The 24,944-nt window shown below is 42.1% G+C and overlaps 6 protein-coding genes across 6 annotated transcripts in view; all 6 read right to left on the bottom strand.

Annotated features, from left to right (window-relative positions):
- Positions 1 to 1,429, bottom strand: part of LOC111232549 (protocadherin gamma-C5-like) — a 5,028-nt gene extending 3,599 nt beyond the window's left edge. The window contains exon 1 of the mRNA XM_022760123.1: positions 8 to 1,429. Within this exon, the coding sequence (XP_022615844.1) occupies positions 8 to 1,390 (1,383 nt within the window). The 5' untranslated portion in view covers positions 1,391 to 1,429. The remainder of the gene's footprint in view (positions 1 to 7) is intronic.
- Positions 1,430 to 2,505: 1,076 nt separating this feature from the next.
- Positions 2,506 to 5,157, bottom strand: LOC111232400 (protocadherin gamma-C5-like). The gene has a single exon (XM_022759902.1). It carries the CDS (start codon positions 4,975 to 4,977, stop codon positions 2,506 to 2,508), a length of 2,472 nt encoding a protein of 823 aa, XP_022615623.1. The 5' UTR covers positions 4,978 to 5,157.
- Positions 5,158 to 5,825: 668 nt separating this feature from the next.
- LOC111232398 (protocadherin gamma-C5-like) lies at positions 5,826 to 8,315 on the bottom strand. The gene has a single exon (XM_022759900.1). It carries the CDS (start codon positions 8,313 to 8,315, stop codon positions 5,826 to 5,828), a length of 2,490 nt encoding a protein of 829 aa, XP_022615621.1.
- Positions 8,316 to 9,413: 1,098 nt separating this feature from the next.
- On the bottom strand, positions 9,414 to 11,903 carry LOC111232399 (protocadherin gamma-C5-like). Its single transcript, XM_022759901.1, has one exon. The coding sequence runs from the start codon at positions 11,901 to 11,903 to the stop codon at positions 9,414 to 9,416; it is 2,490 nt and encodes an 829-aa protein (XP_022615622.1).
- An 890-nt stretch (positions 11,904 to 12,793) lies between these two features.
- On the bottom strand, positions 12,794 to 15,506 carry LOC111232548 (protocadherin gamma-C5-like). Its single transcript, XM_022760122.1, has 2 exons — positions 15,491 to 15,506; positions 12,794 to 15,264 (listed from the first exon to the last, which is right to left on the bottom strand). Exons 1-2 carry the CDS (start codon positions 15,504 to 15,506, stop codon positions 12,794 to 12,796), a joined length of 2,487 nt encoding a protein of 828 aa, XP_022615843.1.
- Positions 15,507 to 16,856: 1,350 nt separating this feature from the next.
- LOC111232547 (protocadherin gamma-C5-like) lies at positions 16,857 to 19,473 on the bottom strand. The gene has a single exon (XM_022760121.1). It carries the CDS (start codon positions 19,365 to 19,367, stop codon positions 16,857 to 16,859), a length of 2,511 nt encoding a protein of 836 aa, XP_022615842.1. The 5' UTR covers positions 19,368 to 19,473.
- Positions 19,474 to 24,944: the final 5,471 nt, after the last annotated feature.

Here is a 24,944-nt window from a genome sequence, read left to right as displayed (position 1 = left end):
TAATGACATTAATAGTTTTCTTACTGGAAAGAGGAGGAGAGCCTGAATCAGTGGCAGTTACTTCAATATCAAAGTGTGAGGAGCTCTCTCTGTCTAAAGCACCACTAGTAACCAGTGCGTAATTATCAGAAAAAGAGGGTTTCAGGTTAAAAGGAGACCCCTTGGGGAGTTGTAATGATACCTTACCGTTGTAACCAGAGTCAAGGTCTCGGGCACTGATTAAAGCTACAACAGTACCACTTGGTGCGTCTTCAGGCACAGAGTTTGGTTGCGAGGTCAGAAATATATTTGGAGCGTTATCGTTAACATCTATCACTTCTATATGGACAGTACAATGCCCCTCCATTCTCGGAGTTCCTTTGTCTCTTGCGCAAACGTCAATTTCATAATTTGCATTTGTTTCAAAATCTAGTTTCCCTGTAAGACGTATTTCTCCGGTTACTGAGTCAATATCAAACACAGACAGGACAATATCTGGTGTGTGGGTTCCAAATGAATACTCTACTTCTCCATTAGCACCTTCATCAATATCTTTTGCTTCAAGTTTTATGATAGATGCACCTTGTACACTGTTTTCGCTTATGGAGACTTTGTAAACATTTTTCTCAAATACAGGAAAATGATCATTAATATCAAGTACATTTATGGTTATTAGAGAGGTCCCAGATTTTACTGGGTTTCCTCCGTCTATAGCTGTTAATTGCAGCTGATGTATAGGCTTTTTTTCTCTGTCAAGAGATTTAGACAAAACTAGCTCTGGGACTTTCCTCCCACCAGATACGTCTTTTATCTTTAAACTAAAAAAGTCGTCTTTACTCAAAGTATACGACCTCACTGAATTCACTCCAACATCAAGATCCTGTGCAGTCTCTACTGGAAAACGTGCCCCTGCCGCTGTTGACTCTGCTATTTGTAATATTATTTCTTGCGAAGGGAATAATGGCGAATTATCGTTAATATCCTGTATTTCCACCTCGACTCGGTACAATTGTAACGGTTTATCAATGACCACTTGCAGAGGCAACACACAGCTGGCGCTTTGTCCACATAAAGCCTCTCTGTCTATTCTGTCATTCACCACCAGCTCGCCCTTCCCTGCATCCACACTGAAATACTGCTCACCAGCCTCAGAGGCGACTCGCAGTTTACGGTCAAAAATCTCAGATAGTCCCAAACCCAGATCTTTGGCTAGATTTCCTACCACAGAGCCCTGTTTTAGTTCCTCCGGGATGCTGTAACGAGTCTGTCCGTGTATTGTAGTCCACAAGAGAAAGAAATGATGCCACCAAAGCGCCTGCCATCTCCAGTCTCGGTATCCTATTCTCTTTGTCATCCCCGGTCCGTTAGTATTATTTCCCAGTGAGGTAATCGAAAATAAGATAGTTACCATCCATTGCCACAAAGCACTAATCCAAAACAAAGATCCAAAATCGTTTCATACCAAAAAGTGAATAAATATTTTTCTCTTTAATTCCGAAAAGAGCATCACTCCGTCTCATGCAGCTCGTTGTAATGTAAGTGTTTACTGTGCTGAGGCTGCATGGGGGAGGGAGTAGATCTCTTTGTATAGCTCTACGTTTGACTGGTGCACAATATCCATCTCTACCATCCAATAAGAACGGAGGTGAGCAGTGCTTTTAAAGACACAGCCGCCCTTCAAAGAATCTGCCTCAATGCATTGACAGTGTGTAGAGAAATGATAGGACGCCAGCTGTTATACGTCGCCATTAATGGTACTGCACACAAACTGAAATGGGATTAGAAAAGTATAAGCACTATAAATACTGTTTGTGTTCTTGCTATTCAATGTTTTCATTAAATAAACTATTTGTTGTGGTTTGAATTACTAAAAAAGGTGAAAGTGACGCGCAGTTACTGAAAGCAGATTAGCCTATTCAAGGTGTCACTGTCCAGCTGTGTGGTGCTGAAACAAAGTATCATTCATACAATTATAAAAGTGGCATCCCAAACACCTAAAATATAGCATCACGCAAACAGAACTGAAAACAAAATCTGAATTTAGACATGATGTAGAAATTTGCATCAGAAACAAATATCAGGCGGGTTGAAAGGAAGGAATCATCTTTGCGAACAGAAAATACCTGAGCAACGAAAGCCCACCATAGTGGTCAGGATGTGATGATGAAGATGACTGGGTTAAAATGAAGACATGATGCCCATCTCAGTATCTTGTCTGCATTATAAACCGTCAATGATGATTGAAAGAAATGTCGATTTAACATGACAGAGTAATGTCATGAGTTTAAAGCACATGTAGGATAGCTAAGAGCAACGATCATCAGAACGCCAAACACTATGGGCGAACGTAGGTTAAATAAATAAATGAATAAATAAATAAAGATGAGAACAAATGTTTGTGACTGATGACTCGTAGCTTACCTCTAGGACAACGAAAACACCATGCCGTCAGGGGGCAGTTAAATATTATATAGTTAGAAAAAAAGGTAGGTCTATGCAACGATATGAAATTACACAGTAGCTCTACTATTGTTTTCTGCTCACCTGCTGGCTCTCAAAGGTCCAGGTGCTGTCGGGTAAAGACGCATCCAGGACACTGATCACCTCCTTAAAGTCAGTGGTGCTGCTGGGCTTAATCAGAGTGAAATCACTGTACTCTGACATTGGAGACATGCAGGACCTGAAGGACTGACTCTGAGACAACATGTCTCCTCCCAGGACCTCCACGTACTTTATAGGTCCATCAGTGTTGAGCTGAATCTGCAGGTTTCTGTTGGGGTTCTTGTAATCATCACAGTCGGACCGTCTCATGCAGCAGCTACCGCTGCTTCTGCTGCTCCTGATGCATTTAACCGCTAAGATGAGAAAAGTCAACAGAGACAGCACGGACACCGAGGCCAGAGACAGAATCAAATAAAGGGTGATTCTCCCAGTTTTCTTGCTGGGCTCGGCCGCTTTCTGTCGGAGGTCTAAGATGGGCTCATGGAGACCGTCCTCCAGCAGGATGGACACCGTGACGGTGGAGGACTGGACCGGTTCCCCGTCGTCCCTGATCTCTATAAGCAGCCTCTGAGAGGAGTCGTCCTGCTCGGACACAGCGCGTTTAGTCCTCACCTCCCCTGTGTACAGATTGACAGTGAACAGAGAGGCGTCTGTGGCCTCCGCCAGTTTGTAGGAGATCCAGGCGTTATGGCCCGAGTCAGCGTCCACGGCCGTCACCTTAGTAACCAGGTGACCCGCTTTAGCGGAGCGGGGCATCCTCTGATGAGAGAGGGAGCCCAGGGCAGCGGAGGAGGGGTAAATAACAGCGGGGGCGTTGTCGTTCTGGTCCAGGATAAAAACATGGACAGTGGCGTTACTGCTGAGAGACGGAGAGCCCTGATCCTTTGCCTGAACCTGAATCTGAAACACCTTCAGTTTCTCATAGTCAAACGAGTGCATGCTGTAGATGCTGCCGTTATCTGAGTTAATGTAAACATACGACGAGGCAGAAACGTCCTGCACTTTAGAGTCCAGTATAGAGTAAGAGATTTTAGCATTTTCACCAAAATCCAGGTCAGAGGCTGATACTGAGTACAGTATAGATCCTGGTACCCCATTCTCTTTTAAATATACATTATAGGAGGGCTGAGTGAATACAGGAGGGTTGTCATTCACATCAGTGATGCTGACTGGTATAGTTTTCTTACTGGACAGAGGAGGAGAGCCTGAATCAGTGGCAGTTATCTCAATGTTATACTCTGAGAAACTCTCTCTGTCTAAAGGACCATTTGTAATTAGTGCGTAATTATTCGAAAAAGATGGCTTTAGAGTAAAGGGAGACCCTTTGGGTAGTTGCAATGTCACTTTGCTATTATTACCGGAGTCAGCGTCACGTGCGTTGAGCAGAGCCACCACTGTGCCACTTGGTGCATCCTCGCGCACTGGCTGCGGTTCAGAAGTGAGAACAATATCTGGAGTGTTATCATTAACATCTACAACATCAATCTGTAGACGACAGTGACTCTCCATTTCAGGAACCCCCTTGTCTTTCGCAGTTATTTCAATTTTGTAAGATGTGGCTCTTTCATAATCTAAGTCTCCTGTCAAATATATTTCGCCTGTTACAGAATTTACCTCAAACACCGATGAGACGGAATCCGGTGTCCGCAAGCCAAAAGAAAATTCAACTTCTCCGTTTGGTCCCTCGTCAGCATCAGTTGCTGTCATTTTGACAACAAAAGTATCCTTTGCAGTATTCTCTTGTAAGGACACTTTATATATATTTTTATCAAATACTGGGAAATTGTCGTTGTTATCAAGCACTGTGATTGTGATCTGTGAGGTACCAGACATGACTGGGTTCCCCCCGTCTAATGCGGTCAGTAGCAGCTGATGAACTGCTTTCTTCTCTCTATCAAGAGGCTTCTCTAACACTAACTCGGGGACTGTTTTGCCATCCTCAACCTCCTTCATTTTCAACGTAAAACAGTCGTTTTTATTCAAGGTGTATGATTTCAACGAATTACTTCCAACATCTGGATCCTCTGCACTCTCCAAAAGAAAACGAGCCCCCACTGCTGCCGATTCGGCAATTTTCAAAGACATTTCTTTTGTGTGAAATCTGGGTGAATTATCATTTATATCTTTTATTTCTACCTCAATACGATGCAAATTTAGCGGGTTTTCAAGAACGATCTGCAAAGGCAACACACAGCTGGCACTTTGTCCACATAACGCCTCTCTGTCTATTCTGTCATTCACCACCAGCTCGCCCTTCCCCGCATCCACACTGAAATACTGCTCACCAGCCTCAGAGGCGACTCGCAGTTTACGATCAAACATATCTGAAAGTCCCAAACCCAGATCTTTGGCTAGATTTCCTACCACAGAGCCCTGTTTTAGTTCCTCCGGGATGCTGTAACGAGTCTGTCCGTCTATTGAAGTCCACAAGAGAAAGAAATGATGCCACCAAAGCGCCTGCCATCTCAAGTCTCGGTATCCCATTCTCTTTGTCATCTCAGGTCCGTTAGAATATGTTATTTCCCATCGAGAAAATCGAAGATAAAATCCAGTTCCAAGAGAGCATTAACTACTCCCATACACACAAATAAAGCATTTTTGTTCATGTCTGAAACTTAAATGAACGGTATCGTTTTCATCTCCAAGATATAAACGCAGCATCCACCGTCCTCTAGCTCTTTGCATTGTTAACGTTTACGGTGCTGAAGCTGCGAGGGGGAGGGGGTAGATCTCTTTGTACAGTTCTGTATGTGATTGGAGCACAGCTCCCATCACTGGCATCCAATAGTAAAAGGACTGAGCAGTGCATTTAAAGACACAGCTGCGCTCATGAGAGTCAACATAGATGCACTGCTGTGTGTGATATGTGTAAGAGCTATCTCATATCTCTGGTTTTAATGTGTATTGCTGAAACATTATGACTTTCATACAATCAAACAAAATGTCCATTCACAGAAAAGAATATGCACCACAATAAGAGAGCTAATCAGAACCTGGGTCCTCTCTAACAAGGCATGTATGAAAGGTTAAAGTCGTTCTTGAAGCAAGAAATTACTAATTTTGCTAATATTTAAAATGAAAATGTATAAAATTTTGCCACTATCATAATACCAAAGCACACGGCCCCTTTTTCATTTATTTAGCCAAATCTTCCAAAAAAAACGATACCAGAGTGCTCACTGTTTGATTTCATACATATGAAGCTGATAAAAATAGAGTTGAGAAGGTAGGCTTTCATATTTTACCATGGGAAAGGGATCATCAGATGACAATTAAATATCTTGATACGTTTTTTTAAATATAGAAAATTAACAAACATATGCTGGGAACATCAAAATGACCTTTCATCTGCTCACCTGCTGGCTCTCAAAGGTCCAGGTGCTGTCGGGTAAAGACGCATCCAGGACACTGATCACCTCCTTAAAGTCAGTGGTGCTGCTGGGCTTAATCAGAGTGAAATCACTGTACTCTGACATTGGTGACATGCAGGACCTGAAGGACTGACTCTGAGACAACAGGTCTCCTCCCAGGACCTCCACGTACTTTATAGGTCCATCAGTGTTGAGCTGAATCTGCAGGTTTCTGTTGGGGTTCTTGTAATCATCACAGTCGGTCCGTCTCATGCAGCAGCTACCGTTGCTTCTGCTGCTCCTGATGCATTTAACCGCTAAGATGAGAAAAGTCAACAGAGACAGCACGGACACCGAGGCCAGAGACAGAATCAAATAAAGGGTGATTCTCCCAGTTTTCTTGCTGGGCTCGGCCACTTTCTGTCGGAGGTCTAAGATGGGCTCATGGAGACCGTCCTCCAGCATGATGGACACCGTGGCAGTGGAGGACTGGACCGGTTCCCCGTCGTCCCTGATCTCTATAAGCAGCCTCTGAGAGGAGTCGTCCTGCTCGGACACAGCGCGTTTAGTCCTCACCTCCCCTGTGTACAGATTGACAGTGAACAGAGAGGCGTCTGTGGCCTCCACCAGTTTGTAGGAGATCCAGGCGTTATGGCCCGAGTCAGCGTCCACGGCCGTCACCTTAGTAACCAGGTGACCCGCTTTAGCGGAGCGGGGCATCCTCTGATGAGAGAGGGAGCCCAGGGCAGCGGAGGAGGGGTAAATAACAGCGGGGGCGTTGTCGTTCTGGTCCAGGATAAAAACATGGACAGTGGCGTTGCTGCTGAGAGACGGAGAGCCCTGATCCTTTGCCTGAACCTGAATCTGAAACACCTTCAGTTTCTCATAGTCAAACGAGTGCATGCTGTAGATGCTGCCGTTGTCTGAGTTAATGTAAACATACGACGAGGCAGAAACGTCCTGCACTTTAGAGTCCAGTATAGAGTAAGAGATTTTAGCATTTTCACCAAAATCCAGGTCAGAGGCTGATACTGAGTACAGTATAGATCCTGGTACCCCATTCTCTTTTAAATATACATTATAGGAGGGCTGAGTGAATACAGGAGGGTTGTCATTCACATCAGTGATGCTGACTGGTATAGTTTTCTTACTGGACAGAGGAGGAGAGCCTGAATCAGTGGCAGTTATTTCAATATCATAGTGTGAGGAGCTCTCTCTGTCTAAAGGACCACTGGTAACTAGTGCGTAATTATTAGAAAATGATGGTTTAAGAGTAAAGGGAGACCCTATCGGAAGCTTTAACATCACTTTACCGTTATCACCTGAATCAAGGTCACGGACACTGAGCAAAGCTACTACTGTCCCACCTCGAGAGTCTTCGGGCACAGAAGTGGGTTTTGAAGTCAGCACAATTTCTGGAGCATTATCATTAACGTCTAAGACATCCACCTGCACACTGCAGTGACCCTCCATTTTAGGGAAGCCTTTGTCTTTAGCACTGACGTCTATTCGATATGAAGTTTGATCTTCGTGGTCTAACTGTTGCTTCAAATATATATCTCCAGTTACAGCATCAATATGAAACAATGACAGCACCGATGGTGGTGTGTGTATGCCAAGCGAGTACTCAATTTCTCCATTTGGACCCTCATCTATGTCTGTTGCTTTTGTTGAAATTAAAAATGAACCGTTTGCAGTGTTTTCTTGAACAGCAATTTTATAAAAAGCATTTTCGAATAATGGCACATTATCATTAATATCAAGTACAGTTATAGTTATTTTTGAAGTTCCTGACTTGACCGGGTTTCCTCCGTCCATAGCAATAAGAAATAAATTATGAATCGCTTTTTTCTCCCGGTCTAATGATTTATTTAACACTAATTCGGGTATTTTTCTACCATTTTCAATTTCTTTTACTTTTAAAATAAAGCAATCGTCTTTGCTTAGAGTGTAAGACTTTAATCCGTTACTCCCAACATCTGGATCCTCTGCACTCTCTAAGGGAAAACGCACGCCTACAACGGTGGATTCAGCAATTTCTATTACATGATCGCTTTTGAGAAAACTAGGAGCGTTGTCATTTACGTCTCTTATTTCCACTTCTATCCGGTGCAATTGTAATGGATTTTCTATTACAACCTGCAGAGGTAGAATACAGCTGGCGCTTTGTCCACATAAAGCCTCTCTGTCTATTCTGTCATTCACCACCAGCTCGCCCTTCCCCGCATCCACACTGAAATACTGCTTACCAGCCTCAGAGGCGACTCGCAGTTTACGGTCAAAAATATCTGAAAGTCCCAAACCCAGATCTTTGGCTATGTTTCCTACCACAGAGCCCCGCTCCAGCTCCTCTGGGATGCTGTAACGAGTCTGTCCGTCTATTGAAGTCCACAAGAGAAAGAAATGATGCCACCAAAGCGCCTGCCATCTCCAGTCTCGGTATCCCATTCTCTTTGTCATCCCCGGTCCGTTACAATAGGACATTATTTCCCATCGACATATCGTTTAGAACAAAGAGGTGATTATGAAAATCCATCAACGATAATCTTGTTGTACTCCAAAGATACCAATACTTATGCATCCTGAGCTGTAAATTAAAGACATATTTTTTAATCTGAGTATTTAAGCGCGTCCTCCTCTCATCTCGGGTTGGAGCATTACACTGGCTACAATGGAGAGGATGGATGGGGGAGGGAGTAGATCTCTTTGTACAACTCCTAATGCTATTGGTGCACAGCATCTAACCTACATCCAATAAGCTCGATACAGAAATGTGTTACAGACTCAGTAGTGCAAGTCAAGAATGTGTGAAATGGCACAATGAGGCGCTTCTTATAATAGTAATTAAATGAAATCGAAGGCGCTGATTAAACATGCGATGCTTTTTCCCTCTCTATTCCTGCTTTTTAGTATTCTAACAGTTATTGGAAAGTCATTCATTGTGCGATTTGTATGATTACATTCATGCCGATTTTGCAAGATGTGTCAATATGAAATCCACACCTATATAAAAAACGAAATGACCCTTACAGTACATGCTGAGATTTGAATTAGGTAGTTACAATGATCACTAACACATCCTCAAAAGAAATGTACTTGCTTATATTGCGTGACTGTTTGCAACCAGTCACATAACAGGTGCTGTCATAAAGCCTTATAGCAACTAAAGGCAGTCTAAGTCTTTATAAGCTTTAGCAGAATATAGTTGTAATGCTTAAGCAGGCCTATGTCAAAATGATACATATGGGCTAACATTCATCTACAACAAGTTACCTCAACGTACTTTCATTTTTATTTTTCACATTCAGGAAGTTTGTGAAGAATACGCAGGTATTTCAGCCTTTAATTGACCATGTTCAGAGGCATGTGTGTAGAAAAACACATGACACAAAATATGTCAGCAAAAACCACAATGCTCCGTTATGTGTCACTTAAAAATGATTCTGGTGACATGAATTTGAGTAGGTGATGCTTTAAAAACTTTGCATGCATCATATCAAATCAAGTACATCGAAGAAAGCCCAGTAATAATACATGAGAAATTAAAATTAATCTTCAGTGAGAATTTACAGATAAAAGATTTTACTGTCTGCTCACCTGCTGGCTCTCAAAGGTCCAGGTGCTGTCAGGTAAAGACGCATCCAGGACACTGATCACCTCCTTAAAGTCAGTGGTGCTGCTGGGCTTAATCAGAGTGAAATCACTGTACTCTGACATTGGAGACATGCAGGACCTGAAGGACTGACTCTGAGACAACATGTCTCCTCCCAGGACCTCCACGTACTTTATAGGTCCATCAGTGTTGAGCTGAATCTGCAGGTTTCTATTGGGGTTCTTGTAATCATCACAGTCGGTCCGTCTCATGCAGCAGCTACCGCTGCTTCTGCTGCTCCTGACGCATTTAACCGCTAAGATGAGAAAAGTCAACAGAGACAGCACGGACACCGAGGCCAGAGACAGAATCAAATAAAGGGTGATTCTCCCAGTTTTCTTGCTGGGCTCGGCCGCTTTCTGTCGGAGGTCTAAGATGGGCTCATGGAGACCGTCCTCCAGCATGATGGACACCGTGGCAGTGGAGGACTGGACCGGTTCCCCGTCGTCCCTGATCTCTATAAGCAGCCTCTGAGAGGTGTCGTCCTGCTCGGACACAGCGCGTTTAGTCCTCACCTCCCCTGTGTACAGATTGACAGTGAACAGAGAGGCGTCTGTGGCCTCCGCCAGTTTGTAGGAGATCCAGGCGTTATGGCCCGAGTCAGCGTCCACGGCCGTCACCTTAGTAACCAGGTGACCCGCTTTAGCGGAGCGGGGCATCCTCTGATGAGAGAGGGAGCCCAGGGCAGCGGAGGAGGGGTAAATAACAACGGGGGCGTTGTCGTTCTGGTCCAGGATAAAAACATGGACAGTGGCGTTGCTGCTGAGAGACGGAGAGCCCTGATCCTTTGCCTGAACCTGAATCTGAAACACCTTCAGTTTCTCATAGTCAAACGAGTGCATGCTGTAGATGCTGCCGTTATCTGAGTTAATGTAAACATACGACGAGGCAGAAACGTCCTGCACTTTAGAGTCCAGTATAGAGTAAGAGATTTTAGCATTTTCACCAAAATCCAGGTCAGAGGCTGATACTGAGCACAGTATAGATCCTGGTACCCCATTCTCTTTTAAATATACATTGTAGGAGGGCTGAGTGAATACAGGAGGGTTGTCATTCACATCAGTGATGCTGACTGGTATAGTTTTTTTACTGGACAGAGGAGGAGAGCCTGAATCAGTGGCAGTTATCTCGACATTATACTCTGCGAAACTCTCTCTGTCTAAAGGACCACTGGTAACCAGTTCATAATTATTAGAAAATGATGGTTTAAGAGTGAAAGGAGAATGTTTGGGCAGCTGTAGTTTCACTTTACCGTTATTAGCGGAATCGAGGTCTCGTGCACTGATTAAAGCCACAACTGTGTCACTTGGCGCGTCCTCGCGTACTGGACTGGGTTTTGAAGTGAGCACAATTTCTGGAGCGTTATCGTTTATGTCCTCTACGTCCAGCTGTACACGACAGTGACCCTCCATTTCGGGGACGCCTTTATCTTTAGCAGTTATATCGATAAGATATGATCTATAGCTTTCATAATCTAATATTCCTTTTAATACAATTTCACCTGTCATGTCGTTGATTTCAAATGTTGATAACACAAAGTCTGGAGTGCGGGACCCAAAAGCATATTTAACTTCACCATTAAGACCATCGTCAGCATCTGCAGCTGTAAGTTTAATAACAAATGTTCCTTTGGTGCTGTTCTCCTTTAAAGAGACTTTGTATTCATTTTCATCGAACACTGGAAAATTGTCGTTTATATCAAGTACAGTGATAGTGATCTTACACGTTCCCGAGGTGACTGGGTTTCCTCCATCTAATGCTGTTAACAGCAGCTGATGAAGAGCATTCTTTTCTCGGTCTAATGGCTTTTCTAACACTAATTCTGGGACGGCTTTTCCGTTTTTTGTGTCTTTAAATTTGAGAGAAAAATAATCGTTTTTGCTTAGAGAGTAGGTTTTCAAAGAATTGCTTCCAACATCTGGGTCCTCTGCGCTCTCCAAAGGAAAGCGTTTGCCAAGCGCAACTGATTCTGGTATTTTAAGGTTTATCTCCTGTGTAAGAAAATGTGGTGAATTGTCATTTATGTCTCTTATTTCTATTTCAATTCGATGAGACTGCAAAGGATTTTCAGCAACTACTTGGAGAGGTAGAACACAGCTGGCGCTTTGTCCACATAAAGCCTCTCTGTCTATTCTGTCATTCACCACCAGCTCGCCCTTCCCCGCATCCACACTGAAATACTGCTCACCAGCCTCAGAGGCGACTCGCAGTTTACGATCAAAAATGTCAGATAATCCTAAACCCAGATCTTTGGCTAGATTTCCTACCACAGAGCCCTGTTTTAGTTCCTCCGGGATGCTGTAACGAATCTGTCCGTCTATTGTAGTCCACAAGAGAAAGAAATGATGCCACCAAAGAGCCTGCCATCTCCAGTCTCGGTATCCTATTTTCTTTGTCATCCTTGGTCCGTTATAGCACATTAATTCCAAACGAAATCTCTTTTATAGCAATAATGAAATCCATGATAGTAGGAAAAACCCCAAAAGAAAAAGTATCACAGTGTCTGAACATGGTTGTAAGCTAAAATGTATATCGCTAAATTTTAGAAAACGCGAGCCCATTGCCGTCTCTCCCCGAGCTCATTGTATTCTAAGTGTTGCAGCACTGAGGCTGCATGGGGGCAGGGAGTAGATTGCTTTGTACAGTTCTGAATCCTATTGGTGCACAGCATCCATTCCCACCATCCAATGAGAGTGGAACCGATCGAGATTTTTAAAGTGGCAGCATTTGTTCTCGTTCTGTGCTTTCATCTGACTGATCAAGTATCTATCACAGTCAAATAATATGGGGAACCTTGTCATTGACACAAATAAAAAAAATGGAAAAACGCCTGTCAGTCAGCACCCAAAACAATCAAGAGATACAATTAAATTTCGTATCCCAGAAAAATGTGAAAGCATGAGAAATATTGAACAGTTATATACTGTATATAATTGTAAAGAGTAGCCTAAATACATCAACAATGTTGTAATGCTACAAGATAGTGGGCGCATTTCACAGTCGCTGTCCTGGTGCTGAATTGTTCAGATGTGTACATGTAACACTAAATTGATACATGCCTTTAACATAGTTATTTTCATTGTTTCTGAAGGCATTTCATACACGTAACTTGGTTTTTCCTACACGGAAATCCGAATTTATAATAGAGATTGCAAAAACGTGTGATGAAAACAATATTTACCAGCCATGGTAGATTGGTGGATTGAAGGATGGATGGATAGATGGATGGATGGATGGATAGATGGATGGACTTTCATAACAGACTATGATATGAGTACTTCTTGTACTTAATAACAAATAGCCATGATCTTTATATTTTCTTCGATAAGATAAATGGCTGTTTTCTGCTCACCTGCTGGCTCTCAAAGGTCCAGGTGCTGTCGGGTAAAGACGCATCCAGGACACTGATCACCTCCTTAAAGTCAGTGGTGCTGCTGGGCTTAATCAGAGTGAAATCACTGTACTCTGACATTGGAGACATGCAGGACCTGAAGGACTGACTCTGAGACAACATGTCTCCTCCCAGGACCTCCACGTACTTTATAGGTCCATCAGTGTTGAGCTGAATCTGCAGGTTTCTATTGGGGTTCTTGTAATCATCACAGTCGGTCCGTCTCATGCAGCAGCTACCGTTGCTTCTGCTGCTCCTGATGCATTTAACCGCTAAGATGAGAAAAGTCAACAGAGACAGCACGGACACCGAGGCCAGAGACAGAATCAAATAAAGGGTGATTCTCCCAGTTTTCTTGTTGGGCTCGGCCACTTTCTGTCGGAGGTCTAAGATGGGCTCATGGAGACCATCCTCCAGCATGATGGACACCGTGACAGTGGAGGACTGGACCGGTTCCCCGTCGTCCCTGATCTCTATAAGCAGCCTCTGAGAGGAGTCGTCCTGCTCGGACACAGCGCGTTTAGTCCTCACCTCCCCTGTGTACAGATTGACAGTGAACAGAGAGGCGTCTGTGGCCTCCGCCAGTTTGTAGGAGATCCAGGCGTTATGGCCCGAGTCAGCGTCCACGGCCGTCACCTTAGTAACCAGGTGACCCGCTTTAGCGGAGCGGGGCATCCTCTGATGAGAGAGGGAGCCCAGGGCAGCGGAGGAGGGGTAAATAACAGCGGGGGCGTTGTCGTTCTGGTCCAGGATAAAAACATGGACAGTGGCGTTGCTGCTGAGAGACGGAGAGCCCTGATCCTTTGCCTGAACCTGAATCTGAAACACCTTCAGTTTCTCATAGTCAAACGACTGCATGCTGTAGATGCTGCCGTTATCTGAGTTAATGTAAACATACGACGAGGCAGAAACGTCCTGCACTTTAGAGTCCAGTATAGAGTAAGAGATTTTAGCATTTTCACCAAAATCCAGGTCAGAGGCTGATACTGAATACAGTATAGATCCTGGTACCCCATTCTCTTTTAAATATACATTATAGGAGGGCTGAGTGAATACAGGAGGGTTGTCATTCACATCAGTGATGCTGACTGGTATAGTTTTCTTACTGGAAAGAGGAGGAGAGCCTGAATCAGTGGCTGTTATTTCAATATAATATTCGGAAACATTTTCTCTATCTAAAATGCCTCTGGTAACCAGCGCGTAATTTTGTGAGAACGATGGTTTCAGGGCAAATTGTGATTTCTTAGGGAGCTGTAATATAACTTTACCGTTATCACCGGAGTCTAGGTCTCGGGCACTGAGTAAAGCTACCACGGTGCCATTAGGGGAGTCTTCGCGCACTGGCTTTGGATGAGACGTGAGTATTATTTCTGGGGCATTATCGTTAACATCTAAAACGTCAACATGCACAGTACAGTGCCCCTCCATTCTCGGAATGCCTTTGTCTTTCGCACTTATGTCTATTTCATAATTTGAAGTTGATTCAAAATCTAGTTTTCCTTTAAGAAATATAGTTCCCGATAACTGATCAATATTAAAAACAGAGAGAACAGCATCTGATGTGTGCGCTCCAAATGAGTACTCTATTTCTCCGTTTTGACCATCGTCCATATCTGTTGCTTTTGTTTGTACAATCATCGCACCTTCTTCAGTATTTTCATTAATTGATACTTTATACAAGTTTTTCTCAAAAGCTGGAACGTTGTCGTTGATGTCAAGGACTTTGATAGATACTTGAGAGGTTCCTGATCTCACTGGGTTGCCTCCATCTACAGCGGTCAACAAAAGCTTATGAACAGCCTTCTTCTCTCTATCTAAAACTTTTGCTAAAATCAACTCAGGGACTTTCCTTCCACCAGCAACTTCTTTAACTCTAATATTAAAACATTCGTCTTTACTGAGAGTGTATGACTTCAGTGAATTACTGCCCACATCTGGGTCTATGGCGCTTTCTAAAGGGAATCGAACACCTACAACTGTCGATTCTGCAATCTCCAATGTGATATCATTTGATGGGAATCTGGGTGAATTATCATTAATGTCTTGTATTTCAACTTCAACACGAAAAAGTTGTAATGGATCTTCAATTACAACCTGCAGAGGCAACACACAGCTGGCGCTTTGTCCACATAAAGCCTCTCTGTCTATTCTGTCATTCACTACCAGCTCGCCCTTCCCCGCATCCACACTGAAATACTGCTCACCAGCCTCAGAGGCGACACGCAGTTTACGGTCAAAAATCTCAGATAGTCCCAAACCCAGATCTTTGGCTAGATTTCCTACCACAGAGCCCTGTTTTAGTTCCTCTGGGATGCTGTAACGAGTCTGTCCGTCTATTGAAGTCCACAAGAGAAAGAAATGATGCCACCAAAGCGCCTGCCATCTCCAGTCTCGATATCCTATTTTCTTTGTCATCCTTGGTCCGCTATAACACATTAATTCCAATCGACATAGTGTATAGAAAAATCATGAAATCCATCATTGCAGGTATTATTCCCATCGAACATTTATCACAAATTACTGAGCACGGATGTAAACCGAAATATAAAATTTTCATATTGTAAAAAACGAGCTCATTGCTGTCTCTCCTCTTGCTCTTTGCAGTCTAAGTGTTACAGCGCATAGACTGCATGGGGGCAGGGAGTAGATTGCTTTGTACAGTCTTGAATCCTATTGGTGCACAGCATTTATTTCCACCATCCAATGAGAGGGGAACCGATCGAGACTCTTAAAGACGCAGCATCTATTGTGCTTGTGCCCATTCCCTTTAACCAAAGGCAGTTATTACCAGGAAATAGGGACGTCAAAAAATATAAAGAAAAGACAGATAGGAAATAGACCCGGATAAAGTTACGTCAGATGTAAAAAAAAAGAAAAAAAAAAAAAAGAAATCACAATCTCCACAGTAAAATGTATTTTTTTTAAACAATTTTTTGGGAACGACATTTTTTTTCTGAAAAGATAATCAAGTATAGAAGCAAAGCGCACACGCTCACACAGGTAAATCACAAGCCTGTATAGTGTAAGCATCCCTGTATCCCACTAAGAGTCGCTGTCCACGGCCGTGGTGCTGAACTATTCAGGAAAGGCTATGGAAATGTGTGAGACTGTATTAACAGATGTCTTGAACACAGTTGTTTCAAGTGTTTCTGAACACAGTCTTGCCAAATATGATTTTAAGAATTTAACCAAACATAGATAGATAGATAGATAGATAGATAGATAGATAGGTAGATAGATAGATAGATAGATAGATAGATAGATAGATAGATAGATAGATAGAACAGTTATCTACCATATTACTCTAATTGTAAAGAGTGAACAAATCCACAGTCGCTGCCTGCTCTCATGGTGCTGAATTGTTCAAATAACACAAAATGTTAAAAAACATGCGACTAAGTGTTTCTTTGTTCTTTTTTTATTCCACATTGCTTTGCTTTTCCTATGTTGAAATCAAATTTTAGAGTAGATATTGCGAACAAGCGTGTTGAAAACAACAAACCATCCAGGATGAATGGATATATATACATAGATAAAGTACATAGATTTGTGTAGACGTAGATTTTATAGATTGATTTTCATATCAGACTATGATGTGATTATTTCTTGCACTATAAAATAGCCACGATCTTTACATTTTCTTCACTAAGATAAATGGCAGTTTTCTGCTCACCTGCTGGCTCTCAGATGTGTATATGTAACACTAAATTGATACATGCCTTTAACATAGTTATTTTCATTGTTTCTGAAGGCATTTCATACACGTAACTTGGTTTTTCCTACACGGAAATCCGAATTTATAATAGAGATTGCAAAAACGCGTGATGAAAACAATATTTTCCAGCCATGGTAGACTGGTGGATGGATGGATGGATGGATGGATGGATGGATGGATGGATGGATGGATGGATGGATGGATGGACTTTCATAACAGACTATGATATAATTATTTCTTGTACTTAATAACAAATAGCCATGATCTTTATATTTTCTTCATTAAGATAAATGGCTGTTTTCTGCTCACCTGCTGGCTCTCAAAGGTCCAGGTGCTGTCAGGTAAAGACGCATCCAGGACACTGATCACCTCCTTAAAGTCAGTGGTGCTGCTGGGCTTAATCAGAGTGAAATCACTGTACTCTGACATTGGAGACATGCAGGACCTGAAGGACTGACTCTGAGACAACATGTCTCCTCCCAGGACCTCCACGTACTTTATAGGTCCATCAGTGTTGAGCTGAATCTGCAGGTTTCTGTTGGGATTCTTGTAATCATCACAGTCGGTCCGTCTCATGCAGCAGCTACCGTTGCTTCTGCTGCTCCTGATGCATTTAACCGCTAAGATGAGAAAAGTCAACAGAGACAGCACGGACACCGAGGCCAGAGACAGAATCAAATAAAGGGTGATTCTCCCAGTTTTCTTGCTGGGCTCGGCCGCTTTTTGTCGGAGGTCTAAGATGGGCTCATGGAGACCGTCCTCCAGCATGATGGACACCGTGACGGTAGAGGACTGGACCGGTTCCCCGTCGTCCCTGATCTCTATAAGCAGCCTCTGAGAGGAGTCGTCCTGCTCGGACACAGCGCGTTTAGTCCTCACCTCCCCTGTGTACAGATTGACAGTGAACAGAGAGGCGTCTGTGGCCTCCGCCAGTTTGTAGGAGATCCAGGCGTTATGGCCCGAGTCAGCGTCCACGGCCGTCACCTTAGTAACCAGGTGACCCGCTTTAGCGGAGCGGGGCATCCTCTGATGAGAGAGGGAGCCCAGGGCAGCGGAGGAGGGGTAAATAACAGCGGGGGCGTTGTCGTTCTGGTCCAGGATAAAAACATGGACAGTGGCGTTGCTGCTGAGAGACGGAGAGCCCTGATCCTTTGCCTGAACCTGAATCTGAAACACCTTCAGTTTCTCATAGTCAAACGACTGCATGCTGTAGATGCTGCCGTTATCTGAGTTAATGTAAACATACGACGAGGCAGAAACGTCCTGCAATTTAGAATCCATTATAGAGTAAGAGATTTTAGCATTTTCACCAAAATCCAGGTCAGAGGCTGATACTGAGTACAAAATCTTCCCAGGAGGATGGTTCTCTTTAACATAAACGACATACGAAGACTGAGAGAAAACAGGTGGGTTGTCATTTACATCTAATAATTCAACTAGTATTATTTTTTCACTCGATAAAGGGGGTTTTCCAGAATCAGTGGCACTTATCTTGACATTATAATGGCCATTTTTTTCACGGTCAAGTGGCCCATTCGTCACTAATGAATAATGGTTAGAAACCGATGGATTTAACTTGAAAGGGTATTTGGAAGACACGGTCAATGTAACCTTGCCATTGTCACCTGAATCTGGGTCTTTTGCACTAATTAATGCAATAACTGTTCCAATTGCAGAATCCTCTGGAACATGTGTTGTTAAAGACGTCACTATTATTTCAGGAACATTGTCATTAATGTCAACAATTTTAATTTCGACGCTACAATGCCCATCCATTTTAGGGTTGCCTTTGTCTCTAGCAATTATGTCAAATCTGTGTAAAGAATTTGTTTCATGGTCTAAAATATCCTTGACAACAATACCTCCAGTAGAAGGTTCAATGTCAAATAATGATAAAATTTGATCCGTAGTTTGCTCAGCAAAGAAATATTCAATTTCTCCATTTAGTCCTTCGTCTGCATCTGTAGCTTTAACTTGCAATATTTCAGTTCCAGGTGTTGCCTTTTCGCTGATATTAGCCTCATACACCTGTCTATCAAATTGTGGCGCATTGTCATTGTTGTCAAGTACTATAACTTTAATTTCCGAATTCCCTGAGCGCACCGGATCTCCGCCATCTACAGCGGTGAGGATAAGATTATGTACAGGCAGCTTTTCTCGATCAAGAGGTTTTTCGAGAACCAGTTCAGGGATCTTTCTTCCGTCCTTGTGGTTTTTAACAGTCAACTTGAAATTGTCGTTTTTGCTTATGAGGTATGAGCGTACAGAATTAGTGCCAACATCGGGATCCTGTGCACTTTCTAGAGGAAATCGCGCGCCTGGATTTACCAGCTCTGCAATTTTCAACAGTTTCTCTTTAGTAAGAAAACTAGGAGAATTATCGTTTGTATCCCGTATTTCAATTTCGACTCTATGCAGCTGTAGGGGGTTATCTATAACCAGCTCCAAAGGCAACAAACATGACGGTCTTTGTCCGCACAGTTCCTCCCTGTCTATCCTGTCACTCACCACCAGTTCCCCCTTCCCCAAGTCCACACTAAAATACTGCTTACCAGCTTCCGAGGTTATCCGTAATTTACGTCGATACAGTTCAGATACAACCAAACCCAAATCTTTGGCTAGATTTCCTACCACAGTGCCCTGTTTCACTTCCTCCGGGATGCTGTAACGAGTCTGTCCGTCTATTGTAGTCCACAATAGGAAGAAGTGATGCCACCACAAAAAAACCTGCCATGCAGGCAGTTTTTTCCACATTATTCCTCGTTCCATAAATCCCATATCTTTTCAATCCAATCCCAACTTCTTAAATGATTAATTAGAGAAGGTCTATAATCCAATGTAAATGCGTCTACATACATAACAGTGACAGTCATGCTTTGTGTCTGCATATCCTCCCCCTCCTGTGCAGAGCATTGAATGGTTACGACGCTGAATCTACTCGGTGAGACGGAGTAGATCTCTTTGTACAGCTCTGGATGCTATTGGTGGACAAAATATTCCTACTTCCACCAATCATGGCATCAGTGAACATCTACACAGCAGTGACGTAAAAGTATGATCCACAGAAAAAAATATTCCGTTTTCCTTGACTCTGTTACATGAGCTGTCATTAGCTACTACTCATTAGTCTCCCCTTCATCATAAAACGGTTTTAAAATGTATATTTTAGGACAATAAATGTAATATAATTAAATACTACTCACCTAACAATCTCCGGATTACCAGCGACGCTTTTAAAAATGTGTATTTAAAGACTATAAATATAGATATAAAATCATAAATACCACTCATTTAACATTAAATAGTTTCCTACCCATTTAACAGTTTCCCCATCACCTATTACTGATTTTAAATGCATTTAAGAATATACTGTAAATATAAATATGATGACTATTAAATGCACTAATTACATATAAGAGCTTTAGATAATAGATGACTGAAGTGCAGTGTCTTGCATATAACTGAAAGACTATGTGACTACTCATATAATTCTTTGTCTTAATCCATCTGTCCTCTTGCATCTATCTACCTGCATGCATGCACATGCCTCTGTAGCTGACAAGGATCTTCGTTGCCTTCCTGTGGCCAGAGAAAGACAGTGCAGCCTGCACACACGTCATTACGTCTTCACAGCTCTCAAAAAGCCTCAGAGAAATATCTCTGTCAGCAGACAACGTAAAATACCCGTATGGAGGTCTGTAGAGCAAATGAAAAGGAAGGGGGAGCTCAGATGATGTAGGACGGCGTTTACTGCTGTTCTCTCTCTCTTGGTTCCACTCACTCCAATACGCACACGCACAGCATTATTTACCCAAATATCGCCGACCAGTTGTACATTTTAGCGACAGATTAGCCCGTGCTATATTTCATCATCATTCAAAAAACCATTGCCACCATGCCTGTGTGGTTGCAGGAATTATACGATGACATATAAAATGATAATGACGTTCAATGGTAAAATTATCATCTACAACGTATGCAAATCGACATGAAATTATTACGAAAAAACTCAAATATCTGCATTTAGAGCAATAGTCATCTGCTCTAAATGGAGGTGGGCGACAGAGGGAGATGTAGAGAGGCAGTGTGAGAGGGAGGGGGAGAGTGCTGAAGCTGCTTTCAGGACCACGGAGGTGGACAGCGCCACACAGGCGGCCAACTGCTGCTGCTGCATGCTGCCAGTGTCATAGACTCTCACTGAAGACAATGAGCAGCCGGGAAGACAAGACCTCAACATTTTCACTGTTTAACCAATTGAATGCCGGAATATATACAAGATTACATCGTACCAGAAGTACTCCCAAATAAGTTTTACTGCTGTAAACAGAGTCTGAAAATAATTATAGTGAAAGCTCAAGAATGTAGTCACATTCATGACAATACAATTTGGGACCATATAAAAATCTGTTATTCTGATGTTATACCTACTACAGGGAATATAATGACATAGTTTAGGATTAAATTATGAAGACAGCACGTCTCCATTCAACTCTTAAATCGTATTGAGGCTTTTGCTAATAGTCCAGGGAGGCTATTTCCAGGAGTGATATTTGTAGGCATCAAGAAACATCAAGCGTATTTCTAATGTACACATTTGGAAGCACAGCACACATGCATTTCATTCACATTTAAAATTTCAAGTTAAGCTTCAAATTGCACATGTTCACTGTCAGGTGCTGATTTACAGAAGGCCTACACAATGCTGAAGAGGTTTCCTTTTTTTTTTTTACTAAAGCTTACAGATATTTTATCAGTATTCAAGGGAAGGCAAAGCAATCCATCCAAGCATTCATTTATTTTCTATCCTATACAGGCTGGAGCATATTCCATCTCACCATGGACAGGAGGGAGGGTAGACCCTGGATAGGTAACCAGTATATCACAGGGTTAACACACTGCACAATTACTACATTTACACCCACACAGATTGCCAGTTGGCCAGTGTATATAAACTTGCTGTGAGGAGACTACTGTCATAACTACTGTGCTAAGCCCATCTTCACACGGTCATTGCTCAACATGAAAATGACTATGCAGTTAATGCATACTTTTGGTTAGTATCCAAACCTGTATCAGATGAACTGATACTGAGAGACTAGAAAAAAGTTAAACGTGAAGGCTGCGATGCGAAGCAATACAAGAGACCTATAAAAACTATCAATACTACTCAACATACAGTATGTTTACATTTTGTTTGCTGAATCAGTTGCATGGTATGTTTTAAAGCTGTAGTGTGTGGTGTTGTTGCTGGTCTGCATTATATAACAAGTTTTTTTCTAGTCTTTGTCTACTTGAGTTAGGGCAATTGTACTGCTCACTTGTACAGTTGAATCAACACCTCTCGAAAAAAATTTAAACAAAAACATTAATACATTACATTATAACGTTCATGAAGGTAGGATGTATTTCAACATTAGACTGCATTAGTTGTAGCTTGGTGAACCTGATAGACTGGTGACTGCATGTATGAAGAATAACAAATAAATAATAATGATATAAACCAATCCAGTACATCAACATTACAAATCACAGCCTCTTTATTTGACCCCCCCCTGACTGTGTTTTAGTCAGTTTCCAATGAGTTAAGATCTGTTAAGATACTGCAGGTAGCTTTATGGTGTCTCCTTAACACTCTATGTTTGTATCACATTGTTTGTATTTTTTTAATACTGTCACTGTACTGTACTGTGTGGTACCCATTGTATTGCAATATTTCATTTAATGAGTGTAATGTCATGCTCTCTGATTGCCTTTATAAAGTGTATGTTGGTCTCGAGCACCAAACCAAAGGCTAAAATTCAAGACACAGTGCTGGCCAGTATATTCATTGCAACTTCATTAAGGCATGAGTTACTTCAACAGTTGGTGTTTCCTGCTAATACTTTTCTTAAACCTTGTAAGCCTGTTAGTAGGGAGAGCTGTCTGACTGTTCAAATGTGTGGTTCAAATGTAGTGAAGTACTTTTTCAGTATCCTGAAAATGAGGGTATGTACAAAGGAGCTAAAATGCTGATTCAAAATACTGTTAATAGTAAAAGACTACTATTAAATGTGATGATGAGTGTAATCCAAAGTAACAATCACATCATGTTTTGAGCATCAAGGCACTCGCACTGTCACTCATGATCTTCTTTTAACAAAAGGTCTGTCCATCAACGCCTGGTTAATATCATCATCAGTGGTGCTAGATGTTTTGTGAGGTATGTTAACATGTGTGTCGCTTGTGGAAAATCTGATTAACTGCTTGACTCAGAGCCAATGTGTGATGTTTACACACTGTGAAACTAGTCACTGCTATAGTTTGTGTCTGAATCCTATTACTGTATGGTGATCTAGAGCATGATGTTCAGCTGTCAATGCGTCAGTAATCTGTCCTGTTTATAGAATCGTGAAAGACTGCACTACTGCATATGTTTGATGTTTTGAACAATATTGATGAAAACTATTTCTTACCTTATTTGGTGAGCCAGGATTTAACAGGAGTCAGGGAGGAAACAGGAACCACACCAGGTAACAAGAGGGGCACATGAAAGAGAAAAACAAGAAAGAAAGGATGTCAGTTAGACTGGTGGTCAGAAAACAGAGTTTGGCTTTGGGAAGTGCAGATTCCAACATACTTACCGTGGGGCTCAAAACAAAGGAGGGTGTGATTATGTGTGTTGACTCACAGAGTATGTCATTTCTGTTTATTTTGCATGCCATGTCTTGCAAACCATGTCTCATAATTGGATTGCTCACAGTCTGCTGTGTGTTTACATGAACTATTAAAGTTTGTGGAAACAATTATGTGTCACTTGATCTGTAACTGTGTCAGCCTTCAGTCAGTATAGCACTGATAAGATTAAGTGTCCATCAGCACATACTATATATTGGCTTTGTTCTTCAACAATAGAAAAAAATATTATATAGTAATATGATACAGTTATTTCATGTATTATGATAATAATATAACAATTATTAGAGTTGCATGTTTAATACATATTCACATTGCCATATGAGTGTGTTTGTGTGTGAGACACGGAATGAGCTAGAGGTAGGTAGATAGATAGATAGATAGATAGATAGATAGATGGATAGATTGAGAGGATGGAGTTTGAGGGAAACTTTTAGTATTGTCGTCCTTGTACGAGGGGTTACAATTATAACAATGAACAAAACAAAGTGTTGATATTTTCTCTTTAAATCAGTACAATAAACATGAAGAAGTAGCTCTACCTCAGTGATGAGTGGTGTAGAGAATAGCATTACACAGTCCAGTTACAGGTCACTGTAGCTGCTCTAACAAAAATAATTTCAGTCATGGTTCTATAATCAGTTTCACCAGCATTCACTGGCTAATTTATGGTATGTAAGATCATGCCACACAATAGAAGCTGGGTACATCAATCAACTCCCCCCTCAAACACAAATATATATATACTATACTTGTATGTGTATATATACAACCACTTCAGCCTGAACCACAACACTGCACTGCTGCACAAAGCCACTACCCTCATAGCAACAGCAGGGGGCCTCGAGGCGATGCCCTGAGATAAATCCATGCCTTATTAATGAGATTCTTTGATCTGTGACCCTGTGTTAGTCACAGCTGATGTGTGCATGAGTGTCTTTGTGAGGGCACATTTAAGCTTATTTGACTAAGCAAAGCAGCACCTGCTTTTTAAAAAAATTGGACTGGTGTACTGCAGTTTAAATAAAAGGGAAAATAATTCCCCACTGGGTGTATAAAAAAGGAACAAATCTTAAGTAATAGCATAAGATCAGGCAGTTGCTCCGAAAAACATAAATACAAAATAAACAGGTCACTCAGGAAAACAAGCAACAATGAAACAAAAGATACACAAGGCTGTTTTCCTATTCATATAATATAAACAAAGAATCTAGTAATACATTGGTGGATCTAAGCCTATACATTAGTCAGTCTTCATCATGGACATGCGTGTGCTGAAACAAGGGAAGACAAAACAAACAGGGCAGTACTGATCAGAGCAAATATCACAAGCAGCCATGATCACCCCTTCCCCCTCCCTTTTCTCCATCATCATCCCCACCCCAGGTTTGAGGATGCTGCACCTAGTTGCCCAAAATAGGGGTGTCTTCCATCCTCCCAGTAACAACAAACACATGGAACCATCATACACTAGCGGCTGTATCTGCTGCTGACCCCCTGTGGCTCAATGAAAATGGTACAGTCCTGCCAGTGAGTCAGCTTGTTGCTATGGTAACACATCCCACCCCACTTGCTCGCATCCCACCCTGCTTCCTGCAAGCTGGCAATGGTGGCTAAAAAAGGAGTTACAAAAACAACATGAAGGATAAAGAAGAAGACAGAGGGATGGAAGAGAAACGGTGC

Source organism: Seriola dumerili, unplaced genomic scaffold (assembly GCF_002260705.1).
Source record: "Seriola dumerili isolate Sdu_G_001 unplaced genomic scaffold, Sdu_1.0 BDQW01000331.1, whole genome shotgun sequence".
Classification (NCBI taxonomy): domain Eukaryota; kingdom Metazoa; phylum Chordata; class Actinopteri; order Carangiformes; family Carangidae; genus Seriola; species Seriola dumerili.
This window is presented reverse-complemented; position numbering and strand designations above follow the sequence as displayed.

Bases quoted from the DNA above. Each gene is read 5' to 3' on its own strand.
- LOC111232400 (XM_022759902.1), bottom strand. From the start codon at position 4,977: ATGACAAAGAGAATGGGATACCGAGACTTGAGATGGCAGGCGCTTTGG.
- LOC111232398 (XM_022759900.1), bottom strand. From the start codon at position 8,315: ATGTCCTATTGTAACGGACCGGGGATGACAAAGAGAATGGGATACCGA.
- LOC111232399 (XM_022759901.1), bottom strand. From the start codon at position 11,903: ATGTGCTATAACGGACCAAGGATGACAAAGAAAATAGGATACCGAGAC.
- LOC111232547 (XM_022760121.1), bottom strand. From the start codon at position 19,367: ATGGGATTTATGGAACGAGGAATAATGTGGAAAAAACTGCCTGCATGG.